Genomic DNA, 20,012 nt, shown 5'->3' on the forward strand with positions numbered 1-20,012 from the left:
ATGGCGTACTCTATTGACTATCTACATCATGTAGGTAACGGTGCTACATGGAATCAAATAATACGAACGTATAATCATATCATATCATCTACTTCTCTTAAATAAATAAGGTAGAATATCTTTTAGTCTCGGCTGCAACACCGCGGTATTTATTGAGTGCACGTTCGTTTGCATAAAAAAGCGTATGAAAATTTAATGGTTTTTACATTAGTTTCATTATTTTACACTTAAAACTAGGTTTCTTTTCATAGTCTGTCATACATACAGATATTTAGAAGTCTAAAGCCCACTCGCTTTTGGCAACAAATTAATCGACTTCTTTCATCGAAAAATTTGGCATTAGTTAGGCTAGATTGGTTAGGTTTGCGATGGGTGCCACTCTCTATGAGAATGTAGAGAGGCGTACTTAGGCCTCGAGGCCCATTGTTCTACCATTCGTTTGGGCATAAGTCTACCCCCTATACAGTCTCAAGAGCCTTGGTGGAACTATGGAACAGCGCTCTTTCAGTTTGCAGCTCTTCAGTTTGTTCTTGGTTACCATCTACCGCCTGGGCCTACTTTCAATGCTTCGGTTCCAGTCAAGTGTATGGTTTAGAATAATCCCAAGGATCTTTACCTCGGTAGCAAGTGTAAGTCTCACACTACTTAGTGAAAGGCCCAAGAAACGGATTTTTATATTTCCTTGTAAATACCACCATTTCGTTTGTGCTGATGACTTTCAATCTACTCTCCTTAGACCAGTTATACACAATTCAGAGAGCGTTTTGTAATACTTCGCTCAAAACTTGGAGATGCTTACTCAATACTGTTAATGCAATGTCATCCGGATAAGCGACGGCCAAATCCATGCTTCAGCGTGTACGTATGATTAAAAAAGGGTTAGGAGAATTCAATGTCTTTTTATATTAATTTCTTTATTTTACACTTAAAATTATGTTTTCTTTTCCATAGTCTGATAGTACGAGTAATACATACAGATATTTATTATTTTTAGAAGTCTAAAGCCCATTCGTTTTCGGCAATAAATGAATCGACAACTTCTTTCATCGAAAAATTGGGGATGAGTTGGTCTTGTGTTAATTTAACTCTAGTAACTGGATCAAAGTGACCTACTCGTTGCAAATGCTCCTCAATATCTTTACGTTCATATGTAATGCCGGATGGTGTTATCACAGGATCGGTGAGAATTTCAAAACTGATTTTACCACACAGATAATCTGGCACATCACGTTTCTGTAAAGAAATAGAAAAGATTAAAGCAAACACAATGAATAAAGCAAACAAAAGAAATTGGATATAAGTCAGGTATAAAATTAATCAATGATATTTCCACACAAGAACTAAATGTCCCACAAAACTTTAAAAAGGAAAAAATTTCAGATGAAATAAAGCAAAGCCATAGGCACGATTTATTACCATATTTCCTGAGCTATTCCTATACAATAAAAACCATGTAGCGCAAATTTTCAAACTTTGCACAAAATTTGATCAAGCTTTCTGCTTTTTAACCAGAATTTTTCTATATAACAACCAGTAACAAAAATTTCCAAAAATCAACGGTATTTTGTAGTCAGTTATTATACTAAAAACTTTTAAATGTATCTTATGTTAACTTCTAGCTTTGACATTCCTCACGATATATTATAACGGGTGATTTTTTAGCTATTATCTTTTAAAACAGTCGGTTTAAACAGCTACCGCACGTTTCGTGTTTTGTTTCACTGTCAAACATCTTCAGTTTGGTTATAATTTAACCATGAATCGTCTTACAAACGAACAACGCTTGCAAATCATTGAATTTTATTATAAAAATGCGTGTTCTGTTAAGAAAGTTTATCGCGCGCTTCTTCCATTTTATGGTCAGCTTAATCGACCCACTGAAGCGGCTATTCGAGCTATTGTGACTAAATTTAGAACCAAATTTACATTATTGGACATCAAACCACCAACACGCTTAGTGCGTTGAGTGCGAACTGAAGAAAATATCGCAGCTGTATCGGCCGTTGTTAATGATGACCGTCAATTATCGATTCGTTGCCGTTCGCAGCAATTGGGTCTCTGTTACTCAAAAACGTGGAAAATTTTGCGAAAGGATTTAGATGTGAAAGAATTGAAGCCGAACGATCTACCGCAACGCAGAATTTTTGGTAAATGGGCTCTTGGAAAGTTGGCCGAAGATCCACTTTTTTATCGAAAAATTGTGTTCAGCGACGAAGCACATTTTTGGATCAATGGGTACGTAAATAAGCAGAATTGACGATTTTGGAATGAAGATCAGCCAGAAGACAGAAGAATTGCAAGAGCTACCAATGTATCCAGAAAAGGTCACAGTTTGGTGCGGTTTATGGGCTGGAGGTATCATTGGACCGTCCTTCTTCAAAGATGCTGCGAATCGTAACGTAACTGTGAATGGTGAGCGCTACCGTGAAATGATATCCAATTTTTTTTTACCCAAAATGCAAGAGCATGACTTGCATGACATGTGGTTTCCGCAAGACGGTGCCACATGCCACACAGCACGCGTAACAATGGACTTGTTGAGAGGCGAGTTCGGTGAACATTTTATTTCACTTTCGGGACCCGTCAATTGGCCACCCAGATCGTGCGATATAACGCCTTTAGATTATTTTTTGTGGAGCTATGTTAAAGCTCATGTTTATTCAGACAAGCCTGCTTCAATTAACGCATTGGAAGACAACATTAAAGCATTTATATGTGAGATACCGGCCGAAACATTGGAAAGAGTATGAATTTTGTATTTTTTTGAAAAACTTTATTATTGTTCTTAAAAAATCACCCTTTATATGTTTCAACCTACGAAAAAATGGTTTTTCGACCCTAAGTATAGCTTTCGAGGATAATTTGCAGTTTTTTTTTCTTAACTAGACCGATATCTATTGTATGGCTCGAAGGAAGTATGTTTTCAATCTCATTCGTTTATATTCAAGCATATATGCACACATACATATTAATTGTGCACAGATTTAAAAATCTCAGGAAGACTATGTTTGTTTTTAATTATACTTATCTTATCTTCGTTTTTTTTTTTTTCAAATAAATATTAATCTGGAAAATCTTATTTTGTATCGAATGCCTTCTCAATTTTAACTTAATTATGACTATTAAAAGCGCGAAATACGTATTAAAAATCGGAGGTAGCGTTTTATATTTTTAATCAATCGCACATAAATTTTCTATGAATCGTTGGTACCATTTGGGTGCAAAAAATTATTGAATTTAATCTATCGCGATAGGAACGAAAATAATGTTACACGGTGCTAATATTTATATTTATTTTCTTGGTCGCTGTTTTAATATAAAAATGGGCCCTTGGCCAATATTTGTAAGATGAAGAAAAAATATGTATCCACAAAAAGGGCGCAAAGTTAATGGAACAAAAATGGATCTTAAAAAATCCTTATACTATAAGTCTTGAGATGTGCTTATAAATTTCAGATATTTCTTCTTGGTTGGCGCGATAGCCGCTTAAGGGATTTTGGTCGAGATTTTCATTCATCAAAAAGTTTCAAACCTTCTGCAAATTAAAAAAAAAAATAACAAATTTTATCAAATTGAAGAGAGCCTATGGCGAGTGTACTTTATCAACAACACGGGTCTACGAGAGGCAAAAGGATTTTGCAGAGGGCCGAGAAGTCGTGGAAGATATGCCCCGATCTGGTCGCCCATCAACGTCTTCAACGGATGAAAACGTCGACAAAGTCTAGGAAATGGTGCTGGAAAACCATCATTTAAGTTTGAGGAAGGTAGCTCGTGACCTTAGCGTGTCTCATGAATCAATTTGCAACATTTTACACCATCAATTGGACATGAGACGTGTGGCTGCTCGACTCGTTCCAAGAGATTTGAATTTCTTTCAAAAAATTCATCGGAAGACAAGGCTGAAGACATGCTTGAACAAGTGAATTCCGACCCAACGTTTATTCAGCGCATCATAGCAGGTGACGAGACGTGGGTATAAGAGTTGGACATGCAAACCAGTTTACAGGCGGCTGACGTGGCTGAATGGCGCTATCCACATGAGCCGAAACCCAAAAAACCACGTCAAAGCCAGTCAAAAATGAAAGTCATGCTACTCGTTTGCTTTGATTATCATGGTGTTGTGCACTCGGAATTCGTTCCAAAAAGTTGTACGGTAAACAAAGAATATTATTTGGAAGTTATGCGACGTTTGAGAGAGGATGTGCTAGGGAAACGGCCCAATTTGTGTAAAGAAATCTCATGGATCTTGCACCATGATAACGCACCGTCTCACAAGGCTCATATTGTAAACATTTTTTCAACCAAAACCTCTACAAATATCATCGAACAACCACCGCATTCACCGGATTTAGCCTCCTGTGACTTTTTCCTTTTCCCAAAACTTAAATTGTCATTAATGAGAATTCGCTGAAGGAGCTGAAGAAGATCTTTTCAAACGCGTTTAAAAGGTGCTTCGATGACTGGACTAATTGTTAGCATATATGTATTGCTTCGAATAAAATTTGCTGATTAAACAAATGCGTTTATGGTTTAAAGTATATTTTGAAGGGTCAAGCAAATTATTGCCACAATTCAGTTGTCACGATCATCCCGGTCACTTCAATCGGCAGTTTACATTTTGCTATTCATACTCAATAAAATATTACTTACTCAAACAAGACCTTAATACAATAAAAATTTTATATAGGATTTGAAGATAAAATTCTCACTTGGAACTTGAAAAAATGACTGCAAAAGCCACAAGAGCACTCTTTACCTGCACAAGGCTTTTCACTACAGTTGTTAAACCTATAGTCACCTACGCTTCCCTAGCACGGTGGCCTAAAGTTAAGCAACGAAAGGCGGTAACTGAACTCAACAAATTGTACCGCCTCGTCTGTTTCGGTATAACAGGAGCAATGAAAACATTCCCGACTCTCCCCTAACATGTGCTCTTATGGTGTGTTATTGGGCTCCTAAGCATTAATGAAATGAAATAGAGAACCATATAGCTAAAAACGGGACAAACATGTCTCATCTGCCGATTCTAGAATGTGCTAACATTTTTAAAAAGCCTAAGGTACCTCAGTGGGCTTTACACAATAGATCTCTTTTGGTCCCCGAGCGCAGTAGCCTAATAATAACAATAATATAATATATATAGAAACTTACCCGTCTTCTGTCATCAACTTTTGCAAAGATATTGTTTAGCTCTTTAATGTGATCATCCTAAAAGTATAATTTAAAGTATAGATAAATGTTTATGTTTACAAGAACGTCTATTATATTAAAGGGTGGTTAAATTCAAGGGCCGATGTTGAATGTGAACCACACCTAAACGTCAAGTTTTTTTTTGCATTTTATTTGACATTTTTCAAGTTCAGACTAACTCAATTTGAACCATGGAAAGATACACAATCGAGCAGCGCGTTAAAGTTATTCAGGCTTATTATGAAAACGGGCGTTCAAATCATAATGTATATTGAAGAAAATCATCTTCAGTGTTGAGGCACATTTTCACCTCAGTGGATTCGTTAATAAGCAGAATTGCCACATTGGGCGAATGATAATCCAAGAGTGATTGCCGAAAAACCAATGCACCCACAAAGAGTGACTGTTTGGTGCGGTTTATGGGCCGGCGGCACCATTGGGCCGTATTTTTTCCAAAAAGAGGCCGGTCAGGCAGTTACTGCGAATAGTGTTCGCTATCGTGAGATGTTAACGAACTTTTTATGGCCCAAATTGGAAGATATGGATGTGGACGATATGTGGTTTCAACAGAATGGTGCCACTTGTCGCACTGCTAACGAAACAATGGCTCTTTTGCGCGAAAAATTTAATGGCCGACTAATCTCACGTCGCGGCGATGTCAATTGGCCGCCAAGATCATGTGATTTGACACCGTTGGACTTCTTTCTTTGGGGTTATTTGAAAGAAAAGGTGTACGTCGATAAGCCAGCAACAATTCAAGAGCTAAAGGATGAGATAATTCGGCACATTAACGGCATAGAACCACAATTATGCCTCAGCGTTATCGAACATTTGGACCATCGGATGGAGGTGTGCCGCCGAGGCCCCGGCGGCCATTTGGCCGATATTTTGTTCCATACGTAATTGAGCCATACAAATATTATCATAATAAAGAGAAATGACAATAATTTCCTAAAAAAATTGTATTCTATTCAAAATCAACACCGGCCATTGAAAGTTAACCACCCTTTATAAATTTGTTAGCTAAATTTATAGTAAAACTTAATTGCACATAATATTTTTGTATTACACCTTCGGATTTGCATACTCGTAGCTTGCAGCATAGCCTGTTCATGTGAAAAAATTTTAATACTCCAGATTTTCGAGAACTGACCTTTTGCCTTTATTTGGATATACTATACATTTATTGGAATGCACGCGCAGTGCATACCGGCAGAATTTGACGAAACTTATAGTCCATTTAAATACAAACAGAGAAATTACTGAAACTCATAGGGACAACGCAGAAACCTACAAATCTTTCTTATACCCAGAATAAAAGCTTAACGTCATTACTCAATCAAGAAGATAAGTGTTTCGCTGTGCGAATTGATAATGATGTCGTTGTCTTTACAAAAACAATAAAGGTTACTCATTAGAAAAAATTAGCGTATACTTAATCCTGCTATAAGTTATGTGCGTTATACATATGAAATTATAATACTTTTTTTAATGAAGTTAGTTTTATTTTATCATGTAAATATTAAAAAAATGTAATATAATTTTCATACGAGCCAATGGCCACCTTTTGCTTTTACGCCAGTTTTCAAACGATGAAGCCATTCAGGTTTTGCATCGCATGGTTTCCATGGAACCATCCACCCAAAGATTGTTTGAACTCTTCACATTTCTGTGATATCTTCGACAGGCCATTTCTCCAATTCTGACCACAAACTTTAGTCCAATGGATTCAGATCTGGACTTGCAAACGGTCAATCATATGCGGCTATGAACCCAGGAATATTGTTTTTTAGCCACAGCTGGATGGTTTCCACCTTATGGGCTGGAGCGGAATATTGCTGGAAGATCCAACGCTCTCCATTCAACAGAGTACTGTTCTACTGTTTCACCACGCCTTCTAAGATATCCTCCTGGTACACTTTTGCCCCGGTTTTATCCCTTTTTCATAGAAATTAAGAACCCTTGAACCCTTGGAACAACGCTTTCTGAGTCTTCGGAAGTTTTAGCATAGATTTTGTCGTTTTACTTATTAAAAACATTTTCATCAGTGAACATTTTCTCATCTGTGAAACGATTGTTCTCATGGCCGTTGACCGTGTGCCACCGAAGAAGCTGCTTGCATCTGGCGAGTCTAATTTTCTGCAAGCGCGTTGTCAAAAGATGACCAGTTGAGCGACGGAAAGCTTTTATGTGAAGATCATGTCTAATTAGTCTTGACATGAATCTGGCCGGTACATTCTTTTCCCTGGGCATGATTTTATTCTTCCTGAAGGGATTTCTGCGAATTCTTTCTCTAACGGCGTTTATGGTTGCACTGATTAACCCACTTCTTTTTCTGTCTGTCACTTCAGACGTTTGAGATCATTCGAGCGGTAAACAAACTTTCTTGAAATATTAAGTTTTTCCAGCAATTAGTAAATCTCACTTGCACTTTTACCACACTTATGTAATATAATCACTGCAGTGTGATAATCCTTAGCTCTCCACTCCAGTATACAATGCATACGAACAAAAGCTAAAATAACGGAACTTTTTTCTACAAATTTGGTCTCGCCGCACGCATTGTAAAATTTGTCACAGAATTTATGGCAAGACTAAATATTGTATAATAGATTTGCCAGGGAGCCGTATAATCAATATTATTATTATAAGTATTTATTCCTAATAAACGTAATAATTTTTAAATGACAGCTTAGATATTTTTCGCAAAAAGCATTAAAGCGAAATAAAATTTTACTTATGAAAAATTACACAACACTTACACACTGCTGTTCAATCTCCTGTTGCTTCTCTTTTAATTCATGTTCGTTAATATTTTCGTCAAGCTTTAATCTAGCCAAATGCCTGTCCATATCCTCTTTTAAAAGTCTGCAAATAATTTAATATGTAATGCATGTATCAGTCAAAGGTCTCGGAAATCATACCTGTTTACATAAGTTTGCAGTTCGATCTCTTGACATATCCGTTTTTCTTCTAACAAACTCCATCGCTTTTTACGGGCTAGGCGTAACTGCGAAGTAATGTCATCTCCGAAATTCTGTTTTTGCTCCTTTGATAAATCGAAAGCTGTAAAGTTAAAAATAGAGAATCCAGTGATTGATTCCAAAGTCAAGTTTAAAATACATATGTATGTACATATTTCCACTTCATTTCTGTGCGAATTACTGGGAAAGTATATGCGTGTATATTTATGTACATACAAATCTCACGATTCAACATTATGAGTATGAAATTGCTTTAATACGTTGCACAAAAATAAATTACAACAAATTCTGCCATGCATGGATTTATTGGTATAAATATTTAAGAAGTACCATATTTCCACATAACTATTTTAAGAATGTTATCAGCCAATCACGTATGATTTAAACCTTTTATTTATCTGCACTTATAATATCTTGTTTCCTTTGTGTTATATAATACAAAAAAATTAAAATGTATGATTTATTATTTTATTGTTATTTGGAAATATTAATTATGTATTAGAAAAAATTAAATTTTTTTTTTGAAAAAACAATTATTTCATAACCGGTCAAATGACCGGTTGCGGTAAGAATAGGTATGCGTGATACACCGGTACGGTTAGTGTTAAAGCAACTGTATTTCATCTAGTAGCACAAGGGCTGCTGATAATTCAAGTGAAGACTGTACTTCGCACGAAAATAAACATGTATCAAAATATTATTCCATCTAACGGTATTTCTCAGCAGTAAAACTTCAGCAGTTGTAATATTGTGCTTGATTTATTACATTATTTGTGCTGTGAAAAGGGATCATTTTTTAAGTATTTATTGTGTTTGGTCGGAAACATTTTAAATTTAATAAAATGGAAAAGAAGAAAGATTTAACAGATCGCAAAAATGGACGAATCGATATCTTGACCTCAGAGGGACTATAAAATCGCCGAATTGCCAAAAAGATTGGCCGAAGTCGTGGATCTTTTTTGTGAAACAAGATGCCTCCTATGGTAAGACGTACAAAGGCAGAAATACGAGCTTTCACACCGAAGAAAACCCGGAAAATCCTTAGGATTGCATTACGGGGTTACATGGGTTTTGTGGGTTCAAAAAATCGATTTTTTTTTCTTATTAATTTCTACAAGATCTCAAGAATATTATCCTAAATTTTCAAGTCGATCCGAATAATAGTTTCGGAGATACAGCCTTTGGAAAGTGTGCGCTCCAAGCCACTTTTATTGTTACTCAAAACTTTAAACGCGTTTTTCTCGGAACTGTGTTTTCAAAGTCGGTTGTCAAATATTCTCGAAAACTACTCAACCGAACTTGATGAAATTTTACACAGGTGTTCGAGATACAATTTACTCGTGCTTGAACGAAGGATTTTGTTTTTTTTTTTTCAATTACCACTATTTAAAAAAAAAAACAAAATGTCAAGCAAATTTTACCAAAATTTTCATTTTTTTTTTGGAAAAATGTCCGCCAAATTCCAATTTTTACCTTTTTTCTTTCTTCCGTTCAAGCACGAGTTTATGGTCTTAACTAAAACACTTATTTTTGTTTTTTCATTTTCGATGATCCTGTCAGGACTTATGCTGACAACGCGGACGCACCTTTTTTTCGAGGAGTCACCGGAAATGACGTCAAAATGGAAGAGTTTTAATTTTTTGTTTTGAAAATTTCAGAAATTATTCTTTAAATATGTATCTATAAGACAGAAAAAAGTTTGAATTAAATAAATAACTTTTTACATAGAAAAAAAAATATTGAAAATAGGCCTTTTTTTACCTGACGAAACCCATGTAACCCCTTAAATTTCGCCCTTCCCACAGCAAAAATTAAAGAAATGGCAAATGTTACAGCCAGCAAATCCACTGTTCGAAGAGCTATTCTAAAAGCGCCACATCGGAAGCATAAAAAATTACAACACATTTGAACAAATTTCGCAAAGAACACCGCCTCGATTTTGCAGGGGACCACATGACTTGGAGTTTTATTATAAATAACGATCCCGGGGAATGGAAAACAATAGTATTTAGTGACAAAAAGAAGTTCAATCTGGATGGGATCTGGATCTGGTACAATTACTATTTCCCTGACTTAAAAATAAGGAAAGGTACCTGGGTCGGCATCACGGCCGTGATGGTGGTGTTATGGTATGGGAAACAGTATCGCACAATTCGAATGGGAAATTGTAGATTACAAAATAACGGCAAACAGCTATAAAGCTCTGTTCGAATCATCTTTTCCCGAGATTAATTGGATCTAGAAACAGGATAATGCACCTGTACACACTTCACATGAGCTGCGTCGCAAAACGTTGAAACTTTAGCATGGCCGCCAAAACTGAGCATCATTGAAAATCTATGGGGATGGGTTGCTCATAGGGTTTATAGAATGGGCCACAATTTGAAGACCAAATCATTCATAAGGCTATCTGGAGAATTTGTGCAAGTCCATTCATCAATTTATTAACGAAATAATTTATAAACAAGGTGGCAGCACAAACTACCGGTTTTTTTCCGAATATAAGCCTTTCTTGATTTTCTGAACTTTTTGTAAAATAAAACATCCTCCGAAGATAAGCCCTATCGTGATTTTCGGAACTTTTTGTAAAATAAGAAACCCTCCGAAAATAATCCCTAGTTAAAATAATGTGACAAAAAGAATTTGTTAAAAAATGCTGTTAATTTATTAAGTATAAGTAATAATATGCCCGTCCTAACGTGTGGCGCAGAAGCGTGGACGATGACAACATCCGTCATCTCATGTTTGAGAGAAAGATTCTGCGCAAGATTTTTGGACCTTTGCACGTTGGCAACGGCGAATATCGCAGGCGATGGAAGGATGAGCTATATGAGCTTTACGACGACATAGACATAGCGCAGCGAATAAAGATCCAGCGGCTACGTTGGCTGGGTCATGTCGTCCGAATGGATACAAACGCTCCGGCTCTGAAAGTATTCGATGCGGTACCAGCTGGTGGTAGTAGAGGAAGAGGAAGGCCTCCTCTGCGTTGGAAAGATCAAGTGGAGAAGGACTTGGCTTCACTTGGTGTGTCTAATTGGCGCCGGTTAGCACGAGAAAGAAACGACTGGCGCGCTTTGTTAAACTCAGCCAAAATCGCGTAAGCGGTTATTCGCGCCAATTAAGAAGAAGAGGAATAATAATATGTTTATATATATATATATAATTGGCGCGTACACCCTTTTTGGGTGTTTGGCCGAGCTCCTCCTACTATTTGTGGTGTGCGTCTTGATGTTGTTCCCCAAATGGAGGGACCTACAGTTTTAAGCCGACTCCGAATGGCAGATATTTTTGTGAGGAGCTTTTTCATGGCAGAAATACACTCGGAGGATTGCCATTGCCTGCCGAGGGGCGACCGCTATTAGAAAAATATTTTTCTTAATTTTGGTGTTTTCGCAGAGATTCGAACCGACGTTATCTCTGTGAATTCCAAATGGTAGTCGCGGACCAACCCATTCGGCAACGGCGGGTTTATGTTTAGTTTTCCTAATACTCGTATTTCAGAGAAATGTTTGAAACAAAATATTCCGAGAAATTAATTGTTTGCCACTACAGTTCGTTTCAAATTAATTCTTGGAATTTATCTTAAAAATACAACATAGGGTCTACATTGAGCGACAGTGCAAGTATACAACGTTCAGTCGTTTCAGTCTTGTAAGTCGGCCGCCGTAGCTGAATGGGTTGGTGTGCGACTACCATTCGGAATTCACAGATAGAACGTCGGTTCGAATCTCGGTGAAAACACCAAAATTAAGAAAAACATTTTTCTAATAGCGGTCGCCCCTTGGCAGGCAATGGCAAACGTCCGAGTGTATTTCTGCCATGAAAAAGCTCCTCACAAAAATATCTGCCGTTCGGAGTCGGCTTGAAACTGTAGGTCCCTCCATTTGTGGAACAACATCAAGGCGCACAGCACAAATACGAGGAGGAGCTCGGCCAAACACCCAAAAAGGGTGTACGTGCCAATTATATATATATATACATATATAAGTCTGATTATTTCCTCATACGTAATTTTATTTAAAAATAAATACTAACTCTCTCACCGTACGGTTGTGCGTATCAAGTGATTACCGAAGTTGAGCAAACTCCGCGAGCATTTGTGCTATTTCTACGTGTTTGTGCTATTTCCATTTTTTCACATTCTTATTGTTATACAAATTACCTAGTTAGTGAAATAACTAAAAGAATATCACTGAGTGTCTTATATGGGTAAAAGCCCCACGATTCCTTCGGGGAATGGATTTAGCATACTTACCGATGGTATGCTAATTTCCCCGAAGCCAAAACGTAAAAAGGTGAATAAAGAAGCTTCTTTTCCACCACTATCAGAGGTGACTCAAAATCATAATTACAATGATCCAAAACTCATTATCATTAAATCTACCGATGTGTCCAACTCTTTATCAAAATACAACGTTTTTGTTAAAAAGAAGGCTATTGATGGCATTAGTACCGAATATTTATCAGTAAGCTTACTACGCGATGGCAGCCTGCTTATTCTAACAAAATCTCTCAATTTATAAAAGCAAAAACTTTGCCGGCATATGTCCCGCCCTGTTACTCTACATGAAGCCCTTAACACTTGTAAAGGTACAATTTTCGACAAGAATTTGGCAAATACGAATGAAAAAAAAATTCTAGAGGCTTTCAATTCACAAAGTGTTGTGGGTTTCTTCAAATTTACTAAAACTATTAATAATGTAAAAGTTCCTACAGGCGGAAAGCCCTATCGTTCAACTTGTACAAAGTCCCCCTCACTATTGACATAGCATGGTACTCAGTGAGAGTTGAGGAATACGTTCCTACTCCCATGAGATGCCGCTCATGCCAACTGCTAGGTCAAATTATAAAAATATGCAATAATAACACCACATGTGAAATTTGTAACTTTCCACCCCATTCCACACTGTCATGTCAACGCACAATGTGTGCTAACTGTTTTGGGCCTAACCCCGCCTCTACCAGAAACTGTCCAAAATACTTGACAAGAGAAAGAGGTATTAAAAATAAAGACTCAGAACAAATGCAGTTATGCTGAAGCAAGACGCCTATACAAACTACAAAACCCCATCAACCTAAGCCAAATGCCATCTTACTCGACAGTTCTAAACTCAACACAAGTTTCTCACCACAATATCGCTCACAACTCCATAGATCATACCTCTTCAAGCGGCACTGCAGTCGCCATTCAACCACTCAACTCCACTAACCAATTCGACACATCTACGAACACGTCTCTTTCAAGTTCTCATTCAATCTCTCAATACTCATTGGATCATACTCGTACTCTTCTTCAATAGCCATCACAACATGGACATCGCATGATGGACTAATATATCAAAACTACAAAAAAAAAAGAATTCACTCGAAACCAATAGTTTAAATAATCCTACTAACAAAACTACATCAAACTCACTCACTCAAAACGCTAACATATCCCAACAAAACAATAATATTCTGGAAACCCTTTCTACTATCTCACCATGCAGCAAAATTACTCAAGAATTACTAAAAAAAACAAACGATAACATTTGCGAACTAAAACTATTGATAAAAGAACAAAACCCAGCGATCATTGCCTTGCAAGAAACCCATTGCCAATACAACTTTAACCCATTTCCTCCAAATGGTTACTTAAGTTACTTTAAAAATTCAGACGCGAATACGACAGCCAAACAAATCCCTCTTCCTTTGGACCCAACCTGTCGAAACAGCATGTCGAAAAGCATGGCGACAGGTGGCTCCACCGCGCTTGGCAGATTTTAGTAAGCTGCTACAACAACAACAACCAAAAGGCTACTACAATAAAAACAACAATGTTTCTACTTAGCCGGCTGTTGCTACTAAGTTTCCAGTAGTGAGTTTTAAGTTTTTTACTCACGCCTGTCACGCAGCATTTCAACCCAGCACAGAAGTACGGCTTCCGCAAAGTTAACAGCCTTGACAACATTAACAAGCTTTCGGTAGTATTTGATTCTATCGTCAGTTAGGCTGACTTTTTAGACGTGAGTTGTTATGCATAAGTACAAAGTCAAATGTTCCTACACAACAAAATTTCGTTCCTAAGTTCAAGGATATATGAATGCATTACAAGCGCGTCATAGAATGTTATGGTGCAAAGCATTGCAGAAGTATTCATAAATTGCATCGCAGTGATACCACCCAACGAACCATCACGTTTCCTGGGCCAACCGTTAGATGAGTTAAGATGTTGAGAACAAGACATTGAAAATTCATTGCTATTTTAACGAACGTTCAGACGGTATCCTTAAATCACCGATTAAGAGTACTTATGACAAATATAAAGAAACATCGCTAGCAATATATAAGTAAGAAATGTACTTATTCTCCATGTCAAGGATCTCTTCAAGAAGTTTTTGTTGAGTTCAAAGGACCACCGGAGCAGCATATGCAAAGCTGCTGCTAGACAGAGCGAGATGCCACTTCGTTGACCTCGAGGGTCACGAATATTACTTAAGTATAGATCACTATCAAAATTTAAGATTTAGTCACCCCGAACGCCACTACCGGATGACTACTTCGCCATTGAAACAACTTTGATTCAATCCCGTCGAATATCTTTTCTCAGGCCTACGCATGAGGTTGCTAGATTTATTAAGATTTACGCGTAAATCCAAAAAAAGGATTTTTAGGAATTTACGTACCCCTTTGTAAATGTTTTATTGCCTCGTCATAGAATTCCATTTCAATCAAGCACTGACCCAAAAAAAAGTGCGCTTTTAGTAGATTTGTATCAAGGTCTAATGCTCGGCGACAATCCTGACATGACAGTTCCCATCGTTTCAGTTTTAAGTAGCATAGCGCTCGGTTTGTGAAATATGTGGCATTATTTGGATTTTTCATCTAACAACAAATATTTGTATTAGTCTTATTGTATTGGAATTTGAAAATTCTTACAATCGCTTTAGTATAGCAGCTTACAGCATCATCATATTTCCTCAATACAAACAATTGGTTGCCTTGCTCCTTTAACTGCATATCGGTTAGGTTAGCTGTGGTATATGCTAGTTTACTCATTATTCCAAGTGACCCAGTGCTTAGGTCCTCAAGTTTAAAATCTGCAATTGCGAATAAACCATCAAAACAAATTACGAATCAGTCCCTAATTTTTTCTTCAAAACAAGCCGATTATCATACCAATACATTAAACGCTATAATTAAAACCCATTTGCAAAAATACCTTTTTAATCACTACAGCACCTTGAAAACTTATAGCTTTCTTTTACATCGATTTCTATCGCTTTCAGTTTTTTTGATAATATGTTACTCTCAATATATATGTATATATACAAAAAACCAGCTGATACCTATTACACTATGTTTTCAATGCCTTAGGCATTAAGTACCTCATGGTAAGAAATTTAGTTAAACAGAGTAAATAACACAATTTAGAGAGTATTCTGAATTTGTTTTGTTTTGTCTGATATTCTAACCTGAAATGCGGTAAAAAAAAGGAGTTTTTACGATTGTAACAGAAGGCAATGCTGCTCAAGTAACAGTATTAGTGTTCTTGTAAGGGATACTAGGCATGCATCAAGGATGATTGTTTATTTTGCTAGTATGTTTCATATGGGTAAGAAACCTGACGTCAGACTTGTCAAAATCAAGAAAAATAAAGTAACTGTTTTGAAAAGGCCATCAGTACTCAATTCGCCTTGGGTGTTATCCATATTCAGTAATATACAAGAATGATAGAGAAGATAATTACGCCTTTCATATTCGCTGTGGTGTACGAGTTCATCAATAAACAAACAAACGGAAGACGAAGAGCAGGCGAAAGCAAACACAAGAAACTATACGCACACAGACATATTTTCTAGCCACGGCGTCTTCCGCATAAAAACGCTAACAAACTGCTTCGTTTGCATTAGTTTGATTCATTTAAACTCACAATGCTACCAAGCCATTCCCTGAACATGTAATTTCTCCTACTTTTGCTTGTGTCGTATTGCGAAGGGAGCTGACGTCAGATTAAAGTAACTGTTGTTTAACGGCTCCACCTTCGGTATTCTATTCGCCTTGAGTAATATGTTGTTACGAAAGTGAAGTTTCGCGAACCGACTAGCACAAGGCGAATTTATTATAGGTGACAGCAACCACATATAAGTAAAACCCTACATGTATTTGTTGTTGCCTTTGGTACAAGCATCAAGTCAAAATCCACCTTGATACGAATGTAAACATACCAATACATACAAACAAAGTATATCATTTTGACGTAAGCCATATCTACGGCGAAAAATTCAGCTGGGTGAATGCTGTCACCTATAATAAATTCACCTTGGACTAGCAACAATAGTGTACGAGAGGTCAAAACAAAAACATGAATTAGCCTTGATGGCGGCAGCAGATAGCGAGACCGAGTCAGGGTCTACCGTTAGATGAGTTAGACGAGTGTCTCGCCAGAAGATAGCTGCCAGAAATTACGATAATTATTAAGCACATGTATCAAGGTGGATTTAATAAGGTGACAGCATTCACCCAGCTGAATTTTTCGCCGTAGGTATGGCTTACGTCAAAATGATATGCTTTGTTTGTATGTATTGGTATGTTTACATTCCTATGTTTACATTTGCTTGCTGATTTTGACGTGATGCTTGCACCAAACGCAACAACAAATACATGTAGGGTTTTACTTATATGTGTTTGCTGTCACCTGTAATAAATTCGCCTTGACATGTATATAAGCAGAGGTGTATGTGCATGGAGTATTCAGTTGAAAATTGAACTTGTAATAATATTAACTAATCACCTATAAATCCACCAAATTAATCTACCCGTTCACATATGGCAGATTACCTGCAAAATTGACAATCAACTGTCAATACTGCTTTGAGAGGTTATTCTTCATAGAAATTATTTTGGTGGAATATTTCGGTGTTTTTGGTTTCTTTAATTTTTACTAACGATATGAAGAAAATACAAGGAGAAAGAATAGCTAATTTAATGGCGCAATTGGCTGCTAATAATAAACAGTTGGCGGAAATCCATATGCGACGTTTAGTGAGGTTGCAAAAAATTATGGCACGATATGAAGAAAATACAAGGAGAGAGAATTGCTAATTTAATGGCGCAATTGGCTGCTAATAATAAATAGTTGGCGAAAGTCCATATGCAAAAAATTATGGCAGCAATACGCATGCGAAATTCGATTTAACATTTTATGATAAGTAGTAAGAGGACAAAGCGTTTGTGGCCACACGCTGTAATATGAATGCATAATTAATAATATATAACAAACATTTAACTAAAATTATGTCTACAAATCTGTTTTTTTTTTTTTTTTGCCGGCGTCCATTTCATTTAGATTTTGTTTTGATGTTTCTCTTCACATTCATAGTAATAATTATCGATAACACAGAAAACACGGGGTTGTATGTCTAAAAGTATGATTATTATTTTATAATCTCAGATTTTGGGAGAGAAATTTTGTATGGGAAATCGCGCCTTTTAATTACTGATTTTGAGTTAAGCGCGAAAAAGTAGATCATCTACTTATATGTGAACGTATTATAAGCGAATAAACGAAAATTAATAGAATGAGTCAGACTTAAGCTGAACGTAAAGTAAAGTGTTTGAAATAAAGTAAAGCCAGTAATTTGCCACTAATTTGAGACTTTTATTTGGCCGAAGGCAGAGGAGTTATTGTAAGAGACTTATTTAAATTTTAACGTAAGAAAATTCGTAACAATTGGTGTCAGAAGTGACATTTTTGAATAAAGTGCCAAGAACAGGATCGTGAAGATGGTAAAGTTGAGCGAACTCAAGGTTCAGCAGCTTATGAAAGAATTCGAATAGCGAGGCTTGTTAGCTACTGGGAAAAATGCAGAGTTGCAAGTACGGTTGCGCGAGGCTATGGCGGCATTGGGTGTCTATCTAGACGAAGATGTGTTCCAGACAGAAGCTGGGAAGTTATCGACAAATATGGAAGAGAAGAAAGAAACTAGAGGCCCTTCACCAAGCATAGACATGGGAGTAATTATGGCTGCATTGTCGCCGATGCCTTCGTAAATATCATCGCGGTATATAAGCAGAGGTGTCTGCGCATATGGTATTCAGTTGGAAATTGAACTTGTAAGCGAATAAACGAAAAGTAGTAGAGTGATTCAGTCGAAAGGCAAACGTGTAGATGTAAAGTGTTGGAAAAAAGTAAAGCCAGTGTATTGCCATTAATTTGAGACTTGTATTTCACAATTTAGTGATCGAACTCAGAATAAGAGACTTATTTGAATTTTAACGTAAAAAAATTCGTACCAATACTTAGTCCTACTATAGGTTCTGTTACAAATTATGGATATGAAATTATAATATTTTTTTTAATGAAGTCAGTTTTATTTAATCATGTAAATATTAAAAAATAAATTTAAATTTTCATTCGAAATTGTCACCATTTGCTTTTACATAAGCCTTCAAATAATTAAGGCATTCAGCTATTGCAGCACGCACGGTTTCCATGGATATTTACGTCGGATTCCAGACGGCCAATCTTCTGCCTATGAGCCTAGGAATATTGTTTTTTAGCCACTGCTGGGAGGGGTTATTGCCTTATGGGCTGGAGAGGAGTTTTGCTGGAAGATCTAATGCTCTCCATTGAATAGAGTACTGTTCAGATGTTTCACCACGCCTTCTAAGACATCCTCCTGGTACACTTTTGCCAAAGTTTAACCTCTTTTTCGTAGAAATTATGAGATGTAACGCCTTTTCCAACGTACCAAACCATTACGGAGGATGGTAGCCACGCTGAACCCTTGGAAAAACATTCTCTGCGTTTTTAGAAGTTTTAGCATAGATTTTGTCGTTTTGCTTATTAAAAACTTCTTCAATAGTGAGCATTTTCTCATTTGTGAAAAGAAAATTTCCATGGCAGTTGACCGCGTGCCACCGAAACAGCTGCTTGCGTCTGTCGAGTATAATTTTCTTCAAGCGCGTTGTCAAAAGATGGCCAGTTGAGCGATGGAAGGCTTTCATGCGGAGATCATCTCTGAGATGGATCTGGTCGATGCATTCATCTCCCTGGATATAGTTTTATGCTTTCTAAGGAGATTTCTGTGAATTCTCTCTCGAATGGCTTTTAAGGCTGCAGTGGTTCGAATCACGTGAGGACAACCACTTCATTTTCTGTCTGTCCCTTCAGTCGTTAGAGAAAAACTATTGATCGTGCGGTAAACAAACATTCTTGAAATATTAAGCTTTTTCAGCTATTCATAAAACTCTCTTGCACTTTTACCAAACTTATGTATGTAATGCAATCACTGCAATGCGATTTTCCTTAGCTCCCAACTCCATTGTTAACAATCGAAATTTGCCACGAAACTAAGTATAAAGCAAGGTGGATTTATTATAGGTGACAGCATTCACCCAGCTGAATTTTTCGCCTGGATATGACTTACGTCAAAATGATATGCTTTGTTTGTTTGTATTGGTATGTTTACATTCGTATCAAGGTGGATTTTGACTTGATGCTTGTACCAAAGGCAACAACAAATACATGTAGGATTTTACTTATATGTGGTTGCTGTCACCTATAATAAATTCGCCTCGGTATAAAGTATGAGTAGACAATACATGCGAACCAAAGCTAAAATAACGGAACTTTTTTCTACAAATTTATGGCAAGACGTAGAATATTAATAAGAAAATTCTAGTAAATACATGATTCCGAAAAACACGTCCGCACCGTACGACTTGTTCATTTAGTACATGCGTTATATGCATCTATATATGACATAATTTACAATATATTGATATGTAAAAGTGTGAACACGTATGTAAATGGAGTATGTAACTTATATACTTATCTTTCGTTATTTGTTG

The 20,012-nt window shown here is 36.7% G+C and overlaps 1 protein-coding gene across 3 annotated transcripts; it reads right to left on the reverse strand.

The window, feature by feature from the left end:
• Positions 1-883: 883 nt before the first annotated feature.
• On the reverse strand, positions 884-15,503 carry LOC129248508 (E3 ubiquitin-protein ligase CHIP). Of its 3 annotated transcripts, none has more exons than XM_054888079.1 (7): positions 15,379-15,491; positions 15,096-15,256; positions 14,843-15,041; positions 8,115-8,256; positions 7,953-8,058; positions 5,152-5,208; positions 884-1,233 (listed from the first exon to the last, which is right to left on the reverse strand). In XM_054888079.1, exons 2-7 carry the CDS (start codon positions 15,213-15,215, stop codon positions 991-993), a joined length of 867 nt encoding a protein of 288 aa, XP_054744054.1. In that variant the 5' UTR covers positions 15,216-15,256; positions 15,379-15,491; the 3' UTR covers positions 884-990. The 3 variants fall into 3 exon arrangements, with proteins under 3 accessions (XP_054744054.1, XP_054744055.1, XP_054744056.1); XM_054888080.1 differs by having other exon boundaries at positions 15,336-15,449; XM_054888081.1 differs by lacking the exon at positions 5,152-5,208 and having other exon boundaries at positions 15,379-15,503.
• Positions 15,504-20,012: the final 4,509 nt, after the last annotated feature.

This window comes from Anastrepha obliqua, chromosome 5 (assembly GCF_027943255.1).
Source record: "Anastrepha obliqua isolate idAnaObli1 chromosome 5, idAnaObli1_1.0, whole genome shotgun sequence".
Classification (NCBI taxonomy): domain Eukaryota; kingdom Metazoa; phylum Arthropoda; class Insecta; order Diptera; family Tephritidae; genus Anastrepha; species Anastrepha obliqua.

Coding starts and splice junctions, on each gene's coding strand:
- LOC129248508 (XM_054888079.1), bottom strand. CDS start 15,215: ATGAGTAAACTAGCATATACCACAGCTAACCTAACCGATATGCAGTTA. Junction 15,042..15,095: donor GCTGCTATACTAAAGCGATT/GTAAGAATTTTC, acceptor ATTTGTTGTTAG/ATGAAAAATCCAAATAATGC. Junction 8,059..8,114: donor CTGCAAACTTATGTAAACAG/GTATGATTTCCG, acceptor AATTATTTGCAG/ACTTTTAAAAGAGGATATGG.